The sequence below is a fragment of the Callorhinus ursinus genome, unplaced genomic scaffold, assembly GCF_003265705.2.
Source record: "Callorhinus ursinus isolate GAN/ISIS: 27379988/994484 unplaced genomic scaffold, GSC_fseal_2.0 scaffold24, whole genome shotgun sequence".
Classification (NCBI taxonomy): Eukaryota; Metazoa; Chordata; class Mammalia; order Carnivora; family Otariidae; genus Callorhinus; species Callorhinus ursinus.
Window position 1 is genome coordinate 23,486,295 of NW_027397086.1, and position 25,487 is coordinate 23,511,781.

Consider the following 25,487-nt stretch of genomic DNA (forward strand, 5'->3'; position numbering starts at 1 on the left):
ATTTAATTCAGTAATGCTGCCCCCAAATCAGCAACCAACTTGCTAGGTATTTAAATATATGGGCTGTAAATATTATACTTACAAAAATACATGTAGCATCTATTTTATATAAAGATAATTCAAGTAATTTGACAATGTAAAGTACTTTTTAAAAAGGATTTATTTACTTATCTGAGAGAGACAGAGACAGAGACAGAGTGCGCAAGGGGAGGGGCAGAGGGAGAGGGAGAAGCCAACTCTCCACTGAGCAGGGAGCCCAATTTAGGGCACGATCCCAGGACCTTGAGATCAAGACCTGAGCCAAAATCAAGAGTTGGATGCTTAACCGACTGAGCTACCCAGGCACCCCCTGACAAGGTAAGATATTTTAAAAGAGATACTTGAAAGTTACATGGCACTGTTCAAGTTTCTTCCACTTCTTAAGATAGATTCAGTAGGAAACTAAGTTTCTGAAATTGTTTTCGAACATTCTTTTCCATGTTAATGACTTATTTTTTTAAGTTAAGCATGAATATTAAATATCTACCTCTTCTAAAATTAGTCTTTCGTCTTTGAAGATAATGCCACTAGATTCTATTTACAGCGGTTTTCAGAGAAAACATGACAGCAGTGGCAAGCAAACATTTTAGATTAATCCTGAAATATCTGGGAGTCTTACTATAGAATTGCTCATGAAAACACAGCAACCGTGCCAATAACTGCAGAGCACCTAACGTGATCATCAACTTCCTGATCTGAACTGTCAACTTCTTTCTTTCAGAGTGCAAGATGGAATCAATTTGCACAATATGAAAAGGGCCTAACTAAAGCACTGTGTCAGTGCAAGCATACTGCTCCATCTGAATTCAGCGAACATAATCTCCACCCTCACCCTTTCTTCATTTAAAAAAGGAGGTCAGCAGGTGCAACAGAGTTCAATTTTATAAATACTTTCCCAGGATAATGCTCAATGAAAGGATAATAGCCTTATCTCTGATGGTATTCTGGGACACAGGCCAGTACTAAATAGATCCTGTACTAAATAGATTAAAGGAAAAAGATCTTTACAATGTGTTAGTAGTGACAATCAGAAGAAACTTCTATTGCTTCCTACTCAAAGGGCTGATGGACAGAGAAGCCTCAATGCAGAACATTAAAACAACCCAGTAATGGCAAACATTTTACAATTGTTTCTCTTTTCACGTTTATTAGCTAATGCATTTTCAGTGAACACTTTTAAGGTGTTATCCATCTTCTTTTTTCTTTTTTTTTAAGTGAGAGTATAAACAATACTTAGCGCAAGAGGTTTGGTCATAAAGAGTAAGACAAAGTTTTTCCTCTAATGCAAAAGGCAGAGAAAACCATACTTGAGTAATGAAGTCTAAAACCAAAAACAAAAGCTTATCTAAACCACACCAGAGGCAATCCATGCAACTCAGCCAATGGTATTCAAAATGAGTGATCTTAGGAAGCCAACTTTGGTATATAAACATTTATCTTGGTAAACAGTTGCTACAGTCCCCAGAATGTTTAACTACCATAATTTTTCAAATGCCTTATAATATTCAATTATTTATTCTTTAGCTCAATATCACTTATAAGAACTCCCCTAAGAGGTATGTTTCCATCACCATGCTCCAAACATTACAGAGGAAAAAAGTAATACTTCCAAGGCCTTTCTAAGCAATCACTGACAAATTTAGAAATAAAATTCTTTACTCCTAGGCCACAATGCTTCTTCTGTGCCATTCCTAATCATTATAATCAGACAAATATTCAATAAGCTCCTGGGCAAAAAACATACATCCCACAGATATCTCAAAAGCATGTTTGAAGAAAAAGATGTTTCTATCACCGACTCTCCAAATCTGCTCTGCTTCCTCCCATTTATCTCCTATCCTTGTTAATGGCTCCACCATCCACAAAATCCCCAAGATGAAATGGGAAGTCATCCTGTATCTTCTTCTTTATCCATCATCTTTGGATACCATTCAAGACATTCAAGTTATCAAGTCTGACCATCAGACCCTTCTATGTTATCTCAGAGCTTCAAGATCTCTTATTGCTTCAAACTACTCTCCCAAAGGGTCTCTTTTCTATATGCTGCACACAACCTTGAGAATGGTCTTTGTAAAATGGTCCTTACATTACTTGTAATACCCTCCTGCCCTCAGGATCATTTCCAAAGTCCTTGGCTTCAAAGCTCTCATAAGGCAGGTCTCTACCTAAAACTCCAGCCTTATCTGAACATAATAAACCACTTACAATTTTGCTGTTTACAAGCTACCAGGCTTTTTCACACACTGTTGCCTCTGCTTGGACTGTCCATTCCTAACGACCATCTGAGTAAATGTTCAAGTTTGAGCAGAATTTCTACAAACTACTCAAGCCTCACCTCCTTCATTAAGCTTTCTCTGATGCACCCAAAGCTATTTACTGCTTTGTCTATTATAAAACTTAGCATATCATTTTGTAATTTTTTTTAGCTTACATATCATCTCTGTTTTTAGAAAGTGAGCTCTTTGAGAACTGGGACCTTATGCCTTCAAAATACGTGGGACCCCTCTCTCCTGGCACATAGATACTACTCAAAAGTCATCTGTTGAATACAACAGACATCCTGACTGGAAAAAAAATAAAATACCTATTTTGAATCTCTTACTTTGGTGTTACATGTTATACATAATGTTTATATGCTTTTCACCACTCACTACAAATTGTACTATGTAAAATTGGATTTCTCGACCTTGGTATTATGACATTTTGAGCTGGGCAATTCTTGGTTGTAAGGAGCTGTCCTGTGCATTGCAGGATGTTTAGCAGTATCCTTGGTTTCCAGCCACTAGATTCCAGTACCCTCCCCCTGACCCTTCACCCAGTTTTGACAACCAAAAATGTCTCCTATCACAACGATATTTGTAGGATACACTAAATTAACAGAAAAGATTCCTTAAAAAACATAATTTAGAAAATTGTAGTTAATAAAAAAGAAAATCTCCCAATGCAGAACAGTGTTCATTACAAAAAAACAAATTATACTGCTGTGTGAGGTCCAATGAATTTAACCCCTTTCTCTCCAATTAGGAAAGCACATATATTCATATGCTGGAAGAATACAATTCCCAATTTCAATTTCCAGGAACCAACAAAAAGTATGGACATATTTGTAGTTCCCAAGAAGCACCCATTAACTAGCTGGTGGTATGACATTATCTGTCAACCACTGTCAGCACATACGACGCACATAATATTTGCAGAGTGAATTAATTTTGGACATCTATGTGCAACACTTCTAGGTATTGTGGAGGACAATGAAAAGTTTGTCTTCTATCATGCAAGCTCCCTAAAGGGAATTGTACCTTTTCTTTGTTTCTCTGGCATGTATTTCTTGGGTGCTAATTAATTGTCGAATGAAGGAATTATTTAAAATTGCATTATCAAATGTAAGGATTTTGTTCCCCCTTCACAACCAAGTTCCCTTGCTGGTTTCTGACTTGGAGGCAATTAAAGCAGTTACTAGGGTTGATCATTTCATTCATTTGTAAATGATATCTAGTCCAATCTTTTGATTCACTGTGCCAAAAAGAATCCATACTAACTGTGTGGTTTAAGTTATATTGTTACTGACTGGTAAGAAAGAGGGTAATACTAATCATCTGTTGATACTAACTTGAAACGTAACACCTAGGTAATGATAATCAAAGGCTTATTTCTATTCATAAATTTTATCTGATATATCACATCATCTTTCGAGGTTTTCAAAGACAGAACAATGATCACCGAGAAAGCACCCAGCTCCATGGCCCTACTCAAAGTATGAACATGGTCTACATGGTAGTTCATAAAGCTCTTACTTTTCACAAAATACAGCGCACTGAAGAAGCACTCCCAAGTGGGAGTGATTTCTTCCATGCTATAAATGGGACACAAACAAGAAAAATAAGATTTCTGCCATTTTACTTTTGTGTTAGAGAAAACAAATTAGATATTATAAAAATTTGATAAGAGTAATGCAAAAGATAATAAGGTATTCCATGTAAAATATTAGCAATGACTGAGAATATGCAGTGAGCCCCCAACTTTCAGGTCATTCTTATTTCTAAACTGCTGTTTAGAATTTAGATTTGCAAGTGGAAAGAATAAAATGACATGAAAAGCATCTGGCACTGTGCATGGCACAAAGTAGGTACCAATAAATGGTATGGTGAAACAAGGCAGGGCTCAAGTCTGATTTATCTATTCAGTAGACTCAGGCGCCCATGCTGACCAATGGGGAGAGTACAGTAAGATGAAAGATGAACTATGGGCCAAACTTGGATCGGGGAGAGAGCAAGGGAAGGGACCGTCCCAGCGGGCATTACGACCTGATGTGGCCAGGCTGGGTTGAGATGAAAATCTCATATAAAGCTGAAGTTAAGTTCCAAGGTAGGGACGTTCTCTTCCCCCGTACAATGGATACGTTATTTGAGTTTTCAAGAATAATGATAATAAAGTAAGAAGGAAACCTGTTTATCAGAAACTGGAGGTAAGTAAAATTAGAGTAAGATGGAATTCGTGCTCTGCTGAAAATAACTCAGGGGAGGGCTCCCAGTCGATGATTTCAGTTTTCTCTGTAGGGCATAAGGTGAGGAAAGAGGAGAAACAAGAGGGCTTAGGGGAAAAAAAAGGTCATGAATAATCACGTGGATAGGATGGAGAGATAAATGAATGACTAAAATGAATTACTGAGAGACGAGAAAGATGGCGACCAAAGGTTCACATCAATTCTGGTTAGAATGAAGCTAAACATTTTACCAGCTGGTGGCAACTGACACAGATTCAGAACTGAGCAAAGGATAAAGTGTGCTGAGAGAATGGGAAATTACTAAGTGCTGAGAGAGATGAAGAGGAAAGTCCAGGGGCACCTGGGTGGCTCAGGTGGTCCTGGGATGGAGCCCCGCCTGGGAAATCCCTGCTCAGCGGGGAGTCTGCTTCTCCCTCTGCCTCTGCCACACCCATGCTCTCTCTCTCTCAAATAAATAAATAAAATAATTGAAAAAAAAGAGAGAGAGAAAGAGAAGTCCAATCCATTGTTCTTTCAAAACACATGAATAGCTACTATGTGGGGTCCTGTACTAGGGCTTGGATATTCAGAATTGAAGAGCATGATGCCACCCCACAGGAAATTCAAGCACTACTCAGGAAAATGATAAACAACGAACCAAAAAAGTTGGGTACTGAGTCCTTACGGTACTTAGCAATTTTAATTTTTAAAGGGCAATTTTTAGTTTATTCTCTAGCATCATATTTATATTTGTATCATATAAAAATGACGAACCATAATAATAATAAAGTGTATGCTTGGTCCGCCTCCCACCCAACTCATGTACCAGAACTTAGACTTTTACATTTGTCTAAATTCTTCTGCTTGCCTTTTAAAGCTCTTTAAAATATGGCAGCATCTCTTCCTAACCATCTCAGGTCCAGCTGTTAACTTCTAAATTTTCTATTCTAGTCAGACACATTGGACAGAGGTGTTCTACAAACTTCAGTGTCCAAGAAAACACTCCTCTTTCTTCTCTAAAAGAAAGAGTTGCGGAAATATTTTTTGCTTAATAAATGCATTTCTTACAAACGTTATTATAGGCACCTAAAAGCTTTCCCTTATAAAGATTTTAAATAATTTGTGAAGGTAATAAAAGTTCACACAAGTGGATAGTTGTAAGTGCTAAAAAGCACTTTCAGATGTTGTCATGGAAACTTAAAACTCTTTGAAAACGATTTATATTACCTTTTTAGTCTGGTAAGTAAAATGTTATTTTACCTTATTTTTTTTTTAAAGATTTTATTTATTTATTTGACAGAGAAAGTGAGAGAGCACAAGCAGGGGGAGCAGCAGAGAGAGAGAAGCTTACTCCTCGCTGAACAGGGAGCCCGACGTGGGGCTTGATCCCAGGACCCTGGGATCATGACCTGAGCCGAAAGCAGATGCTTAACTGACTAAGCCACCTAGGCATATTTTCATACTGCAAAACTGAGCTTCTATAGCCGGTAGAAACCATCGCCCTATCTTTCTATTACTGGCCTATTTCACCTAGGATAACGACTTCAAGTTTCATCTATGTTGTAGTGTATGACACGATTTCCTTGTTTTTCAAGGCTAATATTCCATTGTGGGTATATACCATGTTTTCTTTATCCATTCATCCATCATTGGACATTTAGGTTGCTCTCATCTCTCAGCTATTATAAGTAATGCTACAATGAACATGAGTTTGCAAATATCTCTCTGAAATCCTGTAATCAATTCTTTTGGATATATACTTAAAAGTGGAATTGTCGGAGACGCCTGGGTGGCTCAGTTGTTAAGCGTCTGCTTTCGGCTCCGGTTATGATCCCAGGGTCCCGGGATCGAGCCCCGCATCGGGCTCCCTGCTCTGCAGGAAGCCTGCTTCTCCCTCTCCCATTCCCTCTGCTTATGTTCCCTGTCTCACTGTCTCTCTTTCAAATAAATAAATAAAATCTTAAAAAAAAAAAGTGGGATTGTTGGCTCATATGGTAATCTACCTTCTATAAGACTTTCTAAAAGAGTTTTAAGGTTCACAACAAAATAGAGAGGAAGCTACAAAGGTTTCCCACATACTTCCTGCCCCCACACATGCATAGCCTCCTCCATTAAAACCTCCCCATCAGAGTGGTACATTTGATACCACTGATGAGCCTACATTAACACATCATAATCACCCAAAGTCCCTAGTCCTATGGGCATGGACAAATGTATAATGACAAGAATCAATCATCATAGTATCATACAAAGTATTTTCATTGCCCTAAAAATCCTCTGTGGTAATTCTAGTTTTGATTTTTCAAGGAAACCCCGATCTCTTTTCCACAGCGGACATACAATTCTATATTCCTGCTAACGATGCCCAAAGATTCCCATTTATCCATAACTTCACCAACATTTGTTATTTTCTGTTTTGTGATGTTTGGATTTTTCTCTGTAGAAGCTGTCCTAATGGGTATAAGGTGGTATCTCACTGTGGTTTATATTTGCATTTCCCGTATGATTAGTAGATTGAGCATCTTTTCATGTCATTATTGGCCCATCATGTATCTTCTTTGAAGAAATGTCTATTCAAGTCCTTTAGCCATTTTTAATTGGGTTGCTGTTTTTTTTTTTTCTTCAGTTGTAGGAATTCTTTATATATTCTGGGTATTAACCCTTTATCAGATACATGATTTTCAAATCTTTTTTCTCCTACTCCATGGGTTACCTTTTCACTCTGCTGACTGTGTCCTTGGATGCACATTAGTTTTAAATTTTGATGTAGTCCAATTTATCTATTCTTTTTCTTTTGTTGACTGTGCTTTTGGTTCATATCCAAGAAATTATTGCCAATATTAGTGTCATGAAGTTTTCCCCTATGTTTTCTTCTAAGAGCTTTATAGTTTGCTCTTACATTCCAACTCGGTCATGGATTTTGAACAACTCTCTCTTAGAGGTTTGGAAATTTCCCACTTAAACTTAAAATCATCTGCTCCTTCCAAATCATTATGCACCTCAAATGATGGAAAGACAAAAGAGGAAGAAAGAATGCAAAAAAACAGACAAAGAATTCTCTCAGTGACAAGAACAATGTTGGAATTAAATTTTACCAGGTCCAGTATTAAGGCACTAATCCAAAGAACAATATAGATTTTTTTTTTTTGAGAAAGTCAGAATTTTCAACTTAGGGTTGCGATTAAAATAAAGGTATTTAGGTCCCTCCACCAAAGGCTCCCTTCTCTATTATAACTTCATAGTTTTTCTATTGCTTTTTAAAATATTTATCCTATCCTCCACTGCTGTGCTTCTTGATGCTGCCATTATTAATACTTTTTTTTATGCTTAACACGTTGACTTATTTTGCAAACAGCTGCCTCAAAAGCCTAAGAGTGCCTGTGTAGTTAGGCACCAATTTAAGAAGTCTATTTTCTGGAATAATATTTATTCGTTAATATTCTTGAACACCTGTTTTGTGTAAGACACTATGAAAAAAACAAAGCTGCAAAACTCACCAGAAAGGTCTTATAAACTGGCCTTAATAGGCCATACTCAGTATAATAATCACTTAGAAGGATAATGGCCTGGAAATAAACATACCAGCAGGGCAGCATGGGGCATTTCTCCCCAGCAGATCATCACAGCAGGCAATACAGCTGACAAGGAACTAACTCTCCTCTGGCCCTCCGGATAACATGTCAGGTTCAAGGGACCAAGACTCACACCCAGTGGGTTCAAGAAAACATGTTAGAAGATATTTTGACACTAGATCCTAGCTTTGAATGCCAAAGTAAGACATACAGTGTTTTATTTTTTATTTATTTTATTTTATTTTATTTTATTTTTTACCCCTGATGACTTCTGAGTAAGGGATTAATATGATTGAAGCTCTAGCAATATTAATACAGCAGCAGTATGTAAGGGCTAGAAGTAGAGAGAGACTGCAGGCAGGAAGACTATTACATTCCATTGGGGGAATAATAACATTAATAGTAGTAATGTAACAGCAGTAACCAATACTTCTTTATTTTTAGCAATTTACTCCTTGCCAGACTCTCTTCTAAGCATTTTTCATGTATGAGGTCCTTGTAACAACCTATGAAATAGTTTTCGTACAAATATTATCCCCTTTATAAATGGGGAAGCTGAGGCATCTAGCGATCAAGTAACTTGCCCAGGGTCTCATGGCTAATAAGTGGTAGGACCAACATTTGAACCAAGATAATTTGGTTCCAGAGCCTATACTCTTAAGGACTTAACACTACCACCTCCCAATGTGTATGCTCACCCTGTCTAAGATTTTAGAAAACCCATAAGGGATAATTCATTTCTCCCTAAGAAACCTGATAATGACAGGGCCAACAGTTCTAGTATTAGACTCACCAAATCAATACAGGTAAGGATATCGTGTGGGAATAAAAAAAGAGCTCTTGAAGGGTAGCTGGTACCTCTTTATTCAGTGCCCACAAAGTACCAAGGATTCATGCATCATCTCATTTAATCCTCACAACCACCTATGAAGGAGGCATTATTTTTAATTCACTTTTTTTTTTTCAGATGAGGAAATCTAGTTCAGAGAGGCTACACCTTCTGTCCCTCATTACAGAGCCAGCTAGTGGGGTGGCAGCAGATTTAGAATCCAGGGTCACATTAATCTCATGCTCTTCCCACCATCTCACGCGGAGGGCATGAAGTGAGAGGACAGGGAGAGGGATACGGCCAGTCTTGAAGGATGCGGTCCTTCTGCCCTCAAAAGGCCAGCAACCACTCGGGAAGAGTCTGGAGTCGTGTGGGGGTGTGCGTGCAGCTATGTTCCCAAGCTGTCTCTTTACCCAGCTAGAAGTCATCCTGGGTGGATGCATGAGTCAGTCCTTGTTCCAAGGAACCGGAACTAGCCTGTAAATCCAGGCAGGGCTAAGGCAGCCCTGGGGACTCCAACACACAAAATGCAAACATGAAACCTCATGGAAGTTCAAAAACACAGGCTAGCAGTTTGTGGCCCTCCACGAAGAGAGGTTAAAAATAAAATTCTCTGAAGAGAGCTGAGGATAGCACCTGGAAATGAGAAACCCAAGGGAATGGAGTCAGAGGTCAGGAAATTGATTGTTTGTTTTCTCCGCTAATTCCCGTATGTTTAACCTCAGAGTTTCTCAAAACTTTACCCTTAGAAAAATTCTTATGAGACAGTATTAAATTTAAAAAAGCTAAACAAACCAACACAATTGAAAGATGGTAGAATTTTGGTTTTTACTTCATGTTCCTTTTCCTGAATTTTTCAAATTTCTACTACCAGAACATATATTACATTGTTATCCAGGGATAAAAATAAAATACGCTAATTGAGATACTTTTCATCAATACTTAGGAAGAGAAAAAGAAAAAAACCAATTTCACAAAGAGTAGTCTAGTAATTCCCAAATGCACAAAGAGGCTACATCAAAATCACCTGAGACATTTGTAAAAAAAAAAAAAAATTTCTTGAACCCAAAGACCTACTCAGTCAGAATTTCCCTGGGTAGAACCTAGGCATCTGGAGTTTTAACAAGCTCCCCAGGTGACTATCATCCTTTCCACCAAGGAAGTCCAAAAGCACTTTCAATTCTCTTTCTCTTTTTAAGGTTCTTTGATGATTTCTTTAACACTAGTTATACTGGAAAGCAAACACACAATATTTAACAGTGAGAGTGAGCGACCGGGGTGAGGACTCGGATGGCCTCGTGTCTCACCATTCATCTCTGCAAACTTCTGAACCTCACTTAGGGTTTTCAGTTCTTGTCTTGGACATGCTGTTACACACAGTGCTACGGACTTGATCTTCCGGTTTATCAAGTCCAGATTGCATGGATCCAAAAAGAACACATACCTAAAGCATGGAGAAAAATATCGAGATGTTATTTCACAAGAACACATTCTGGTTCACGGCCTAATTTGACTAAAGCCTAAAAGCAAAGAACATCTATTCTATTCTATACTCCTTCACAGATTTTATCAAAGATGAACAGATGTTTCACAAATCTAATCACAGATTTTCTTCTTAATTAATTGCTTGTAAATGTACCGCGAACAGTGGTGACTAGAGGAACTATAGGACTCACATTTGTCATGATGTATTTTTCCAATATTTAAATTTTTGTAATGTATACTTTATAATTAGAAATTACTTTAGTTTTTTTTTAAATAATTATTTTATTTTTTGCCAAACTTGTGCCCTAAAAATTACTAGACTATCCCGAGTGTTATATAACATGAATTGTAGTTTATACATAAACTTTAGTAATAAAAATATAATTATATACAAAATATAAAATTATAAAAATAAATATATAAACTTTTGCTAATGAATATATATTTATAAAAATGAATTGTAAAATTGTATAAAATTGAACATATAAAGTTGAATGGAGACTAAGGGAAATACACCAACATTTTAACTACAGTCATCTCTGGATATCAGAATAAAGTGATTTTAATCTCTTTTCTTTCACTTTTCAGAATTCTCATTTTCTAGAAATGTAAATAACTTTTGAATTGAGATAACTACAGTAAATATTGTTTATTAAAAGGTCCATTACATATCAACAAAGTAATGCCCAAATCTTAAATTATCCCTTTTGTATCCTAAATACATTCATATTTTAGAAAAGGAAAGATTAATCAGATTACACTGAAACAGACTTTTTTTTTTAATGTTAAAAAGTAGGGTGGCTCAGTAGGTTAAGCGTCTCCCTTCAGCTCAGGTCATGATCCCAGGGTCCTGGGATCGAGCTCCACATCATCTGGCTCCCTGCTCAGCAGAGAGCCTGCTTCTCGCTCTCCCTCTGCCCCTTCCCCCTTGCTCGTGCTCTCTGTCTCTCTCTGACTCTCTCACATAAATAAATAAAATCTTAAAAAAAAAAAAAGAAGAAGAAAAGAAAAAAGATCAAGTCAATGCATATGCTGGGATGGACAATATAAAAGGATACTGGAAAAAAAATTCAATAGAAAAAACAAAGTGTGAATATCAAGGGGAGGGGGACCTGAGAGGCCTTTGCAGGTGGAGTAATATTGCACACTGCAGAGGAGCTGGGGACCAGGAACTCAGCACGGAGGTCAGGGATGAGCTACCAACCACCAAACTAAAAAAATATATATATTTTATAACTGTGTTAGTGACTCCAATACCATTCATGTTCTGCATAGATAAAAGGAAGAAAAGATGCCAAGCAGAAAGGTGTTATTTGGAAGTGGAATTCAGACGGCTCCTGTGCCTGATGGCCGGGAACGAGAACCTGGAGAAAACTCTCCAACCACCTTTGTGTAGAAACAAGTGCCCCCTTGCTGACGCTCCCTCTATCTGTCCTTGTATGGGAGTGAGCGTGCCCTGCCTGGGGCTCTGTGCAAGCACTGGCACAAAGCCAGCCCCAGGGCAGGGCACACCACGGGCCTTGAGGAAAGTGTCATAAAAACTTGGAATCATTTACCACCACTAACCACGGATACTGTTAACACTACCCATAAAAATAATGGTAGCCAACATTTATTGAGTACCTACGACGTACCAGATGCTGCATTAATAAACCTTTTACACATATCAACTCACTTATCACACAATCCTCACAACAATCCTGTTGTCTGTTTTTGTGGGGGTGAGCAGTGGGGGGCAGTGGAGCTGGGACGGGGAGAGGAATTGAGTGCACAGTTCTAAGTGATGAGCAATGCCTGGAGAAATACGTGGAGAAGTCACAGGACAATAGAAAAATGGGCTCCAGGAAAAGGAGAAAGCCAGAGGCTTCTGGGGCCTTGGATGAGTGACACTGCCTTTCACAGCCTGCTGAGAACAGATACCTTGTCTGACTGTCCTGCAGGATTCTGCCCCCTCCAAGGCCAAAAATGTCCTCACTATATTTCCAGCTTCTTCTGCATCTTAAAGCATACTCTTGATTTATCCTAGTGACTGGGCAGCAGCCTTGTACCAAGCCTGGGTCAGACCCATCTTGAGCCTGCTTTCTCGGTCTCTTTCTTAGTAGTTTTCTGACCTTGGGGAATATATTTATCCTTCTGAGCCTCAGTTTCCTTATCTATAAAACTGCACATTCATGACTTTATTTGATCCTCACAACTTTATGAGCTAGAGGCCATTACCATTCCACAGAGGACAAAATTGGGCCCCCAGGAACTAACTACGTGGCCCAAGAGAGCTAGTAGACGCCAGAGCATGAATTCAAACCTAGTCCTTCCGATTCGGAGTTTCACCCTCTGTCCAACCTGCTCTAGTCCCAAAATGTTTCCTACAAAATAATAAATCATTGTAACTGTTCTATATTAACTCTGAATATTGTTTCTACCATCCTGAAGTTCGTTCAATCCATGGCAACATGTTTGTAAGTAATTAAATTTTAACTAAATGGCATTTAACTGAATATTTACAGAGTAGGAAAAGTGCATGTGTCAAACAGACAAATTTATGATTCATTAAAACTGCACTTTCTTGCCTTTTGATTTAAAAATGCCTCTAGCCAGGTAAATAAATCCTTACATTAGTTTCAGTTTTCACTTCAAACAAAATGAACTGTATTTGCCAATTTCATTTTTTTGGAATGAAACAAATACCCAACTCTGAAATAAGCATGACACTGGCAGGCCAGGTTATTTTAACTAACAAATCTATGGATAAGTGGGTTTTTTTTTTTTTTTTAACCGAGAAGGCGAAAGATACCAGGTAGGAGGCTCTAAAACATTTTAAAAAGGTTTCTCAAAAACAGCCTACCTTGACTCTGCCACTGGGTAAACGGTCGGGAAGGGGTTGGGGCACATGGATTTGTGATTACACACCCTGGCTCCCATGCTCCATCCTTTTAAGGTGGAGAACCACTGTCACAGATAAGCAATAAACTGGGGTGAAAAGCAAATTTTCATCGCTATCCTCAATGAGTCTTCTACTAGACCTTCTAACAACTTAAAAACAGCTTTAAGTTTCACATCCTGTAGAAGAGCAGGAAGGAATAAAATACCAAAAGTGGGAATGAAAGTAGGGAGAAACACAAAAAGAGAAAAACACTTTCATACCCTGAACAGCCCAGATACCTGTGGGCATTGGCATATCCGACAGGCATGCGGCATCATCACATGGTATCAAGAACACATTTGCAAAGAGGACTGCAAAATGACCTAAGCGAGCTTTGAACTCTGAAGTTAGAGGAATGGCGAAACATGCTAAAGACTGAACTGTAAAGCGAACACCAAGAGGAGAGCAGGTAAGGCGTATAAGTGTATATTATAGTCGAGATGGTTCCTCGGAACTACTGAAGGTGAGAAACAGATAAATTCATTTTCAATCGAAATTCTTGAAATACAGCTTATCCTCAAAAAGACAGGACAGGAGAGAGATCTAAAGATAATGTCTATCTACACAGTAAACTCGTGGGGACGGATGCACCAAAGTTGACGACAAGGCAGTAAGGCATGAAAGTTCGGGAAAGAGGTGACTTTTGAAGCTGAGCTCAGGGCAGGGCAGTGAACACGGAGTGAGCCGATGCAGAGAAGGATGCCAGAGATGGCACACACTGGTTTAAACTTCTATTTTGCTTTCATTTTCTTCAAGGAAGATAGGGCAAGGTAGAGAATATAAGATTTACCGAGAATTTACTTTGGGCCACCAAGCATCTTCAGCACTGTCCTCACACATCCTAATTCAACAAGAGGGAACTGAGATTTACAAGTTGGGCAAGCAACCAAAGACCACACTGCCTTGAACCCTGGGGGAACTGACTCCCAAGAGCTGCTCTTCCCGCCACTAGCCCTCCAATTTAAAATGGAAAGTGAGAATAAAGGTAATGGCAAGTGAGTTACAGACCAATCACACAGTGCCATCCTTTACGTGGTATGCTACGTTCCCATGTGTAGATAAGATTTACATAGGATGATATGATAAGAATTATCATAGGATGGGGGCGCCTGGGTGGCTCAGTTGGTTAAGCATCTGCCTTCAGCTCAGGTCATGATCTCAGAGTTCTGGGATTGAGCCCCATATCGGGCTCTCTGCTCAGTGGAGAGTCTACTTCTCCCTCTTCCCTCTGCCGCTCCCCCCGCTTGTTCTTTCTCTCTCTCTCAAATAAAGAAATAAAATATTAAAAAAAAAAAAAAAGAATTACATAGGATGATACAGAAACACTTCATTCACTCAACAAAAACTACGAAATGTTTATTATGTATCTACTCATGGGCTAGGCCTGGGGATACAAAATTCATTAAAGAAAAAAAAACAGTTCTTAAATGCAAATAACTTACAGCCTAGAGAGGAAGAAACAAAAATACAGTCATTTCCACATCATGTGATACGTGGCAAGGTTGAGAGGGCAGAGGAAACAGTTTGGAATTCTGCACAGAGCATAAGGGGTTAGAGGAAGCACGCTACTGGGCAAGAGGCAGTTATCTAAGCCCCGTTTTGAAAATGAGTAGGAATTTTCCAGACAGATGGGGAAGGGAGCGTTCCCGGCAGAGGAAACTGCATGTATAAAAGGATAGAAGCATGAAAGAGCATATTTAAGGAACTGCAAATAATTTGGTAAGGTGGCCTACGGGATGGGACATCAAAGGGCTTATGCCCAAGGAGAAACAGGGGACGGAAGAAGTAGCCATCCCTCGAATCTGAAGGCCCTGAGAGCTCCCCCGCATCAGGGCATGTGATTTCAATAGTCTCGGCACACGGATACCCTGGCGTAACCAGCCCCCCAGGCGGGAGGCCGGAGAGGGGAAGGCTGGGGCGGCGGGGGCACCCGCGGTGCTGCTCCAGAGCCGAGCCTCGGCCATTAAACTGCCTCCGGCTGCCATGGCAACTCTGCGGCAAGGCTTTTTGGAGCAAAAAGTGGCAAAACAGATAGTAGTCTGCTGGCCACCTCCTGCCAAATTTGGCTTCTCTCCTCTCTAATCAGGACGGAAGCACTGCAGCACTATAGCTGGAAAGCTGGCTGGAAAATCCCTCCATCCGTCGCCTTCTGCGTTAGTGAGTCCTGACACGTGTTTTTCCCCAGAGGAGAATAAAAATGGAGTCCGATCATTTTTCCAATTATTACCTCATATCAATTTACAATTTATAGCCCCTCTCCACAGAGCATGCTGCCATTAGTGAATCACACCAAAAGGAAAAACACAACAGCCTCGCAAAGGCTTCTCCTATTGCTAAATATAGACTTCAGAGAGCCCTGGATCTCTGCTCCACCCGCAGTGGAACGGGGCCAGAGGAGGCCTCTTACTTCCTGTGTGGGGTGCCAGCAAGGCCAGTCCAGTCATCCCACCGGGATGGGACCCAACTGCACCATGAAGGGCTGTGCCACACAGGACAGAGCTATGGAGCCTGCACACCAAAGTCCACAAAAAACCCAAACGAACCCAACACACACTAACCCAAAAACTGACGCGACACACAATTAACTAAAACCCCACTGGCCCTCCACTTTCTGGAACAAAGCCAGGGGGAGAGGGCAAAACATGTTGAAAGCAGTGATTTATCTTCAAAACTGTCACTCTAGATAGCGGCTGAGATTACAGTACAATGTTCACCGTGCCCCCAAGTCCGCAAGAACACTAAGGAACAGAAAAAAGGGTGGAGGTGAACTGTGGGCAACCTGACCCATGAGGCCGATGACAGCAACGCCCCACTTTCCCACTGCCTCCCACCCCAGTCTCAATGAGGAAGAGGCAAAAATGTCCCCAGAGGTAGCACTTGATAAAGAAATGCCTCACTATGCACCTTACCAGCCTGACAGCCTTCTATGCGAGCATGTCTGTAGCCCTTGATTCACAGGTAACTGTTAAGGGAAAATGTCATAGTCATTTCTGGTAAATTCACAGTACTGAGAACTGAAAACAGCTTTCAACGGTGGAGGAAGCCCAGGGATCAGATGAAGACAGGGACACTCAGAGATGTTTACCGCTCCAACCTCACCTCCCACAGGTCTCCTTTCTGTTCCTCACTCTCAGCTAACTTGCACCTAGAGGCCTTAGCACTTCTATCTGCCTGGAGTGTTCTTCCTCCAGAGAGCAGCACAGCTACCGGACGCCCCGTCACTTGCTTCAAATCTTCACTCAAAAGTTACCTTCTCAATGATGGTGGGGCCGCCGCCTATCTGAAATGCTGTCTCTCCACTCCGATGGGCGTCATCCATCTTTCCTGCTTTCTCTTTAGCACTCATACTCACTAATACACTGTACATTTATTTTACTTATTTATCGGTTTATTATCTATCTCCACCCATAGAGTATCAGTTCCCCAAAGGCAGAGATATTTGCTGTCTTCTTCATCACTATATCCCCAGTGCCTAAAACAGTGCCTGGAATAAAGAAGGAGTTCCTAACTTATTTGTTGAGTTAACACATGGATGGTAACTGTGTAAGATTTTGCCAAGTGGAGCAGAGGATAGAGGGAAGGTAAGGAAGAAGATATTTTAGGTAGAAGGAAACAGTCTCATTCATTCAACAGAAACTTATCAAACACCTCCGCCAGGTGCAGGGCTAAATATGCAGTCACGATGCCATGATAAGCAAGACCAACACAAACAAGTGTCTCCCTTCCCATGATAAGTGACACCAACACAAAAAGTGTCTCCCTTCCCCTCTGATAGTCCAGAGAGAGTAGGGAGGTAATCACAAAAGCATATAAATGCTATTGTAGAGAAAAGATAAGAGAATGCCTCCAAAGGGCCCCGTGAATGGACAGGTGTCCAGAAGAAGGGAAATCTAAAGCCAGGACCTAAAGAATGAGTAAGAGTTTGCAAGGTGTGGAGGAAAGGAGGCAGAAACAGGGAAAGAGAAACACATGAAAAGACATAAAGGTGAGACACAGCATGGTGTAACACAGAAAACAAAAAACGTCAGGGTTGTTGAAATGGACTGTGATAAAGAACCAGATGGCCAGACAGGCAAGTTGGAGCTGGATCACAAAAGCCTCATAGGTGGTATCAAAGAGGTCAGAAACTTTGGAGTTCATCCTAAAGATACTGGAGAGCCATTGAGGGTTCACCAGCTGTAATGTGGGGAATGAATTAAAGGCGAGCAAGAGAGAAAGTAAGGAGACTGAATCTCTACCTAGAGGATGACTTTGACTAGGGTGGGGACGGGAACAAAAATGAGATTTCAGAAACACTGAGACACAATTAAGAAAACCTGATGACTGGGGCACCTGGGTGGCTCAGTTGGTTAAGCGACTGCCTTCGGCTCAGGTCATGATCCCAGGGTCCCGGGATCGAGCCCTGCATCGGGCTCCCTGCTCAGCGGGAGGCCTGCTTCTCCCTCTCCCACTCCCCCTGCTTGTGTTCCCTCTCTCACTGTCTCTCTCTCTCTCTGTCAATTAAATAAATAAAATTAAAAAAAAAAAGACAACCTGATGACTGATTATATGTGGAGGGAAGGAAGAAATTAAGCATGATACTTATTTACAGAAAAAACTAAGAAAGGAAGAAATTAAGAATGATCTGGTTTAGGCTAGGGTAGCCAGGGCATTCTGGTTTGGACTCCTGTTCAATAAGACACGCATCTCAAGAGGAGCAGTAGAGTTTGGAGGGATAAGATCATGTTCCAACTGTAGATAGTGTGAGTCTGGAGTGTCTCTGGAGTGTTCAAGTGGACCTGGACAGTTGGCTGGAATGTTCTGGCAGAGAAATCTGGACAAGAGATAGAGACTGTGGAATTACCAGCATATAAATGATAACCTCACCCCCAGGAGTATATGAGATCACCAAAGTGAGTGTGCAGAGTTCAGATTCTAATCCTTGGTGAAATCTGTGACCCTCTTGAAATAGTAAGCAAAATTTGGTACACAAATTCACATGCAGTTTTCTGAAGAGAGATTTCTTACTTATAGTTTTGATCAGATTGTCAAAGCCCCCCAAAGAGATTAAAAGTCAAGTAAGATGAGCAAAGAACCAAAACAAAGGCATGGAACTGAAAAGGCATGGGGAAAAAACGATTCTACTATTTAGCTAAGTGTCTGCTTCTCCTTATGCATATACTATAAAGGGAGAAATAATGGCCAGAATGGTAACCAAGAGCTCGGCAGCAAACTGTGTTCCTCATACTAAACTGAGACAAAAAAGCAAATTAAAACACCTTTTTAAAAAAGATATTATTTTTAAGTAATCTCTACACCCAACATGGGGCCTGAACTCACAAACCCGAGATCAAGAGTCACCCGTTCCACCGACTGAGCCAGCCGGGTGTCCCTAAAATACCTTTTAAAAATAATTCACAAGAGCTTTAAGAAAGAAAAGTTCTCTATTTACTCTAGTCAAGTGGAATAACACCCCTAGCCCCAAGTTCACCACTAATACTACACAGTCACAGGAAGCATTCTCAAAATCAACTTATTCCAGCACTCAGGCTGAGAAATAGTATGTACTAAGAGTCAATGACCAGATATTTTTCTTTTTAGTTTAATAGCTTTATTGAGATGTAACTTACCCATGCCATAAAATTTCCTGTAAACTGTACAGTTCAAAGTTTTGTACAATTCAGTTCAATTGAATATTTTTAAGTATATTTCACAGAGTTGTTTATCCATCACCACAATCTAATTTTAGAACATTTCATTACCCCCAAAAATAAATCTCATACCATTAACAGTCATTCCCCATTCCCCCACTTTCTGACCCCTAGCCTCAGGCAACCATGAATATGTCATTCCTCTTTATGGCTGAATAATACTATGTTGTATGGCTAGAACACATTTTGTTTATCCATTCATCAGTTGGTGCACATTTATGTTGTTTTCCCTTTACGGCTATTAGGAATAATGCTGCTATGAACATTTGTATACAAGCCTTCGTATGGATGTATGTTTTTATGGATATATGGTTTTATTTCTCTTGGGTAGATAACAAGGAATGGAATTGCTGGGTCAAATGGTAACTCTGTATTTAATATTTTGAGGACCTGCCAGACTTTTCCATAGCAGGTGCTCCATTTACTGTTCAGACCAGCAATGTATGAGGGATCCAATTCTTCCACATCCTTGCCAACACTTGCAACCACGTCTTTTTTTACCATACCCATTCTAGTGGATGTGAAGTAGTAACTCATTGTGGTTTTGATTTGCATTTCCTTGATGACTAATGATGTTGAACATCTTTTCATGGGTTTTCTGGCCATTCACCCCTCTTTTTTTGAGAAATGTCCATTCAGATCCTCTGCCCTTCACAGACTTTTTCTTAGTCTTTTGAGAAGGACACAGTAAGAGGCAGGCACTAGATATTATCCCAAGAGTATGAAAAAATTGTAAGAGAAAATAAGGATGAAAGTAAAGAAAGAAAAGCAGTTAGGAGAAAGTACAGGAGTCAAAGAACTAAAGGTCAAAGAATGGCTCCAGGAGGCAAAGAAAAACACACAAGCTGGAAAGAGAGAAGGCTGTGGTCAGAGTGGGGAGTTCCTGAATTAGTTTCAATTGATTTTATAGGTGGAGCAATAAAGGGTGATGACCAAAAACCAAGCTGTGACTATGGAAGAGTGAATCCTGAAAGCCTCCACTGAGAGGAAAATTCAGGGTTCCCAGGGCTAGAGTGAGAATCAATGAAACAGAATACGTAAAAGTGCTTTGTGACCTCCACAAATGTAAACTTGGCTAAATGAGCTGTTTTCCCCATCTGGGTTAAAAAGGGAAGAAGCTTTGATAAGTAACTTTGAAACTTGTTTTGGAAAATAATAATAATGACAACGACTATAATAAATACAGTTAACATCTATGGTTCCAGGCAATGTGCTAAGGAGCATACATCATTTATCATATTTGTTCCTCCAAAATCCCCTAGGAAGTAGGTACTATTATCCTCATTTTACAAATGAAGATCTTTAGGTCACACATATTAATGTTATTTTCTCCAGTGTAAATCATCCTTGGTGAAAATGTAAACCATCACTGGTTATCTGTCTACTGAATCTACCCTTATGGATATATCCCCAATTACATGAAAAATCTTACCATCATAGAAAAACTATAAATACTGTTCTCAACGTACTGCTTTTATCTTTGCATCAGAGAATCAAATTTTTTGACAAACATGCCCACTACTTACTCCTTTAATGCTTTAATAACATGATTTCCTCTCCATAACAAAAGTATAATATTTGTTTTAAAATATTTAACTCATGTGCGCTGGGGTGGGTGGCTCAGTTGGTTAAGCATCTGCCTTCGGCTCAAGTCATGATCCCAGGGTCCTGGGATCGAGTCCCACATCTGGCTCCCTGCTCAGCTCGGAGTCTGCTTCACCCTCTGCCCCTCTCCTCCCCCTGCGCTCTCTCTCTTTCTTGCAAAAATAAATATAATCTTTAAAAAAATAAATAAAATAAAATATTTAACTCATCTAAAATTTATTTTGCATGGTGTGAGATTAAAATAGCTCTAGGGGTAGTTTCCTTCATATCATCATTCAACAATGTCTTTTGTTAAATACCGATTGCTATTAGTTTTTATTTTACTTGATTTCTCATATGCTACTATCAGTTTATTTCTGATATTTCTATTTTGTTTCCATTACTGTTATAAACCTGCATTCAGGTAGTCTCGTTAATATACTTGGGAGCAGTGTTGGTTTTAAATGGCAAAATTCCTTTTTGTTTCACTTTAAGCTACACAATCACTAATTGGACAATGAGTAATCTCTCCCCCCCCCCGTTTTGTTTGGACAATACACTGATTGCTCATATTTAAGAATCAGAAGATCAATAGGTGCTATGGTCAGAATGTGTGCCCCCAAATTTCGTATGTTCAATCCTAACTTCCAAAGGTGGTTGTATTAGGAGCCTTTGAGAGGTGATTAGGTCATGAGGATGGAGCCCTCATGAGTGGGCTAGTGCCCTTATAAACGAGGTTCCAAAGAGATCCCTATCCCGTCCTACCATGTGAGGACACAGGGAGAAAGTGTTAGCACTGAACCAGAAAGAGGGCCCTCATGACAATGTGATCATCTTGGTCTTGACCGTAGATTTCTAGTCTCCAAAACTAAGAGAATTAAATTTCTGTTGTTTATAACCTCTCAGTCTGTGATATTTTGTTATAACAGCCTGAACTGACGCAGGCGATAGGTCACAGGTGTTCCCCTACTCTCCTTCCATCAGTAGATTTCTGGCTTCTTTTGAAAAAGGAGCACCACTAGGCCATCCACCCACATGCCAAAAATCAGCTAGGACCAAGTAGAAATTTTCCTTTTATTGGGCACACACATACCAAGTTCAAAGTGTCCAACGTTCCCTATTATCTTATTCCCAGTCCACTTAAGTGATGTACAGTGTCTGCCTAGAGGCCTTTAAATATGCAAACTCTGGTTTGCAAAACCCACAAGTTTCCCTTTCTACTTTCAAAGCCATAAAGTCCACAGTTAATTTGGTGCTCAACTTTAGTAACTACCTAGATTTCTGGTCTAATCTCTTCTCTACTTCCATTGTATGGCTCTCTGCTCTTTTATCCCCATTTAACTGACTTACAATATATGCTCCTAATTCTAATCCTCTCAAATTATCTTAAGAACAAGAAAATTTTTTTAAATGTTCTCCCCTGAAGTTCTTTCCTGCTCCTTTATTCTGTGATTTATACTATCAATCAAGTCCAATTCACCATCCTATCAGGATCTTAACTGGTATTAAATCTATAAATTAACTTTGTTAGAATTGTCATCTTTATCTTAAGACTACTCAGCCAGGAGTAGATTCTATTCTCTTATTATTTGTTTCCTTTTCATTCTATTTGAGTACTATAATTCTCTGTATTTGGCCCTATATCTTGTTAGATTCTGTTTTCTCATAAAACAAGTATTATGTTTTTCATTATATTTTTGTCTAGTGATAAAATAAATGACTGAACTGAGTAGGTGTATGTTTTATAACACATGATTTATGCATCTCATTTCAAGATATGTTTTTGTTGAATCTCCTACACATTCAGGTTACAGTCCCTTGTCGTTGGCGGATAGTATTTTTATCTCTACTGACCAACACGCATTCCATTTATCTCTTTTATAAAATTTGTTGCAACTAGTTATTTAAAACAGTGTTATAAGAGAGGTGATATCCTTACTTTAATTTTTTTCCGTAATACTGGTATCTGCTACTACCAGAAACTCCATCAGCTTCCTTTCATGCCCTCAGATTTAAAAGTCTACTTTTTTACAAAGGTGCCAAGGTTATTCAACAGGGAAAGCAGTCTTTTCAATAAATGAAGCTGAAATAACTGGATTTTTGTATGGAGGAAAAAGAAGACAAACCTTGACCTCTTTACACCATATGCAAACATTAAATCAAAATGGATCATAGGCATAAACATAAGAGCTAAATACAATACTTCTAGAGGAAAATGAAAGAGGACATCAACTACCTCCATTTTGACCTCAGTCTGTACTTTCTAACCTATTAAATTCTTCTTTCTAGCTTATCTCTTAACTCAGGCAAAAGACCCTGCAGGCAAAGCATCCCCTGAAGGGAACCAAAACCACCCCCTCAAGCAATAAGGACTGCCCTGAGCCAGCAAGACCCCGGGGGACTGACCCCTAGACAATGATGACCTGACCTTTACTGCCCACCTGCATGTACCCACCCACCTTTGTCCCATATTCTCCTTATATAAACCTGGAAGTATTTTCAGCACTTTGAAGACAGTCTTTGAGACATTAGTCCGCTGCCTTCCCTGTGTTGGCTTCATGGAAATAAATTCCTTTCTTGTTTCCCCACCATGTGTCTCTCTGCCTTTGGATTTTGTCAGGGGCAAGGGGCCAAACCTGGTCTGTTTGGGACCCCCAGAGCCAGGTGCTCTTGCACTCCTGTGCCCTGGCTACAAAAACATAGAAACAAATCTATACGACTTCGGTTACATCAATGATTTCTCAGATAGAATACAAAAGACATGAGCCATTAAAAAGAAACACGTGTGTGTGTGTGTTTTAAACGTATCTAATGGATAAGTTAGACTTCACTGAAATTAAAAACTTGTCTATCAAAAGATACCATTAGGAAAACAAAAAGGCAAACCACAAATTAGAGAAATATTTGCAAAACATATACCTGACAAAGGTCTTATAAACAGAATATATAAAGAACTCTTAAAACTTTTTAAAACAAACCAAATTCTCAAAAAATGTGCAAAAGATTTGAACAAATATTTTACAAAAGAAGATATATGGATGGTCAACCAATACTTTAAAAAAGATGCTCACCATCACTAGTCACTAAAACATGCGAATTAAAATCAGAAGGAAATACCATCACATGCACATGTGACCGGCCGAACCTGGTCTGTTTGGAACCCCCAGAACCAAGCAAGTGTTCTTGCATCCCTATGCGCCAGCTACGGTGGGAATGCAAAATGGTGTAACCCCTTTGGAAAACAGTTCTGCAATTTCTTGTAAAGTTAAACTTAAACTCACCATATGACTCAGCAATTCCAAACCTAGGTATTTACCCAAGAGTAATGAAATACATATCCATACAGCATCACATGCATAGATTTCCAAAGCAATGTTATTCACAATAGAACAAAATTATTTTAAATAAGTAAATAACCCAAATATCCAAAAACTAGTGAACAGACAAGCAAAATGTAGTATATCCACACAATGGAATACTACTTAGTAATTAAAAAGGAACACACTATTGCTTAACAGCATGGATGAATCTCAATAACATTACTATGCTATGTTAAACATGCCAGACACAAAATACAATATACTATATGATTTCACGCAGATGAAACTCTAGAAAAGGCAAAACTATACTGTCAGAAAGCACATCAGTGGTTGCTTGGGAACAAGGATGGGAGAACTGGCTGCAAAGGGGTATGAGGTAATTTTCAGGGGGCAACAGAAGTGTGGATTGTGATAGAGGGTGTATGACTATATATAGTTACCAGTTACAGTAAACTATTATATGTAAATTGTACCTTAATAAAACTATAAAAATATTTCAAATTTCATCTTGAAAAATGTACTTTACAAAATCCAACTTAAAGAGTCCCTAATTAAGTCCCACACACTTAAAATGTGTAGTAAAGAATTTAACCTACTCAGAAAGAGGTTTCGACTTTGCCTTGGGCAAAGGAGTGTCTTTATTTGCCAGGGGCCTTGGGTCATAGCAGACAGTCCAACAACAATGTGATTTAGGATGTGGGCAGGCCACATCAGATAGAATTTAGGGCAGGGGTTAACCACTCTTTTTTTTTTTTTAAGATTTTATTTTTAAGTAATCTCTACACCCAACATGGAGCTCGAATTTACAACCCCGAGATCAAGAGTTGCATACTCCACTGACTGAGCCAGCCAGGTGCCCAAGGGGTTGACCACGCTTAGAAAGACCAGTAATGTCATATAGACTAGGAGTTTGGAGTCATATGTGTTTGCTTGACAAGAGGGGCTAGAGACTGAATCAGCCTCATGCACAATGAATCATGCCTGCATAATGAAGCACCAATAAAAATTCTGAATACTGAGACTTGGGTGAGCTTATCAGTTGGCAATGTGCCATGTGTATTGTTACATATCAGTGCCAGGTAAGTAAATGCCCTGATTCCACAGGGAGAAAACAATGAACCTTCTGCCCTGTGTACTTCTTTCATTGGCTGATTTTAATCTGTCGTTCTTCCCTGTGAGTATAATGGATTTCAGGGAGTTCTATGAGGCTTTCTAAGAATGGTCTTGTGGGCCCCTCAACTTGCAACTGGTGTCAGAAGTAAGGGTGGTCATGTATGGACTGTGGACCCTCCAGCTTCTCCGTTGCCCTCATGTCCAGATAAATAAATAGACGGCAAACTAATGACTTTAAAATTCATAGCTGAAGTGGTTAATACTTACCTAAAGTATATTACAAAGGTCTTATCTATGAGCTTACATACAATGACAAGAGCTTTTTAGAATCTTTACAGTTGCCTGGTTAACCTGGAACCAACCCAAGTAGTGAAAGTCTGAATTGAGCATATATAATCAGCTGTTTAACGTAGCTAGGGCAGGATACACAGCGAGGCAGGTAACCAAGAGAA

At 39.5% G+C, this 25,487-nt stretch overlaps 1 protein-coding gene across 4 annotated transcripts in view; it reads right to left on the minus strand.

Annotated features, from left to right (window-relative positions):
• The window catches only part of SLC44A1 (solute carrier family 44 member 1), a 199,009-nt gene that overhangs the window by 97,650 nt on the left and 75,872 nt on the right, over window positions 1-25,487 (minus strand). For all 4 annotated transcript variants that reach the window (XM_025888362.2, XM_025888363.2, XM_025888361.2 and 1 more), the window contains one exon: window positions 10,231-10,367. In XM_025888362.2, the coding sequence (XP_025744147.1) occupies window positions 10,231-10,367 (137 nt within the window). The remainder of the gene's footprint in view (window positions 1-10,230; window positions 10,368-25,487) is intronic.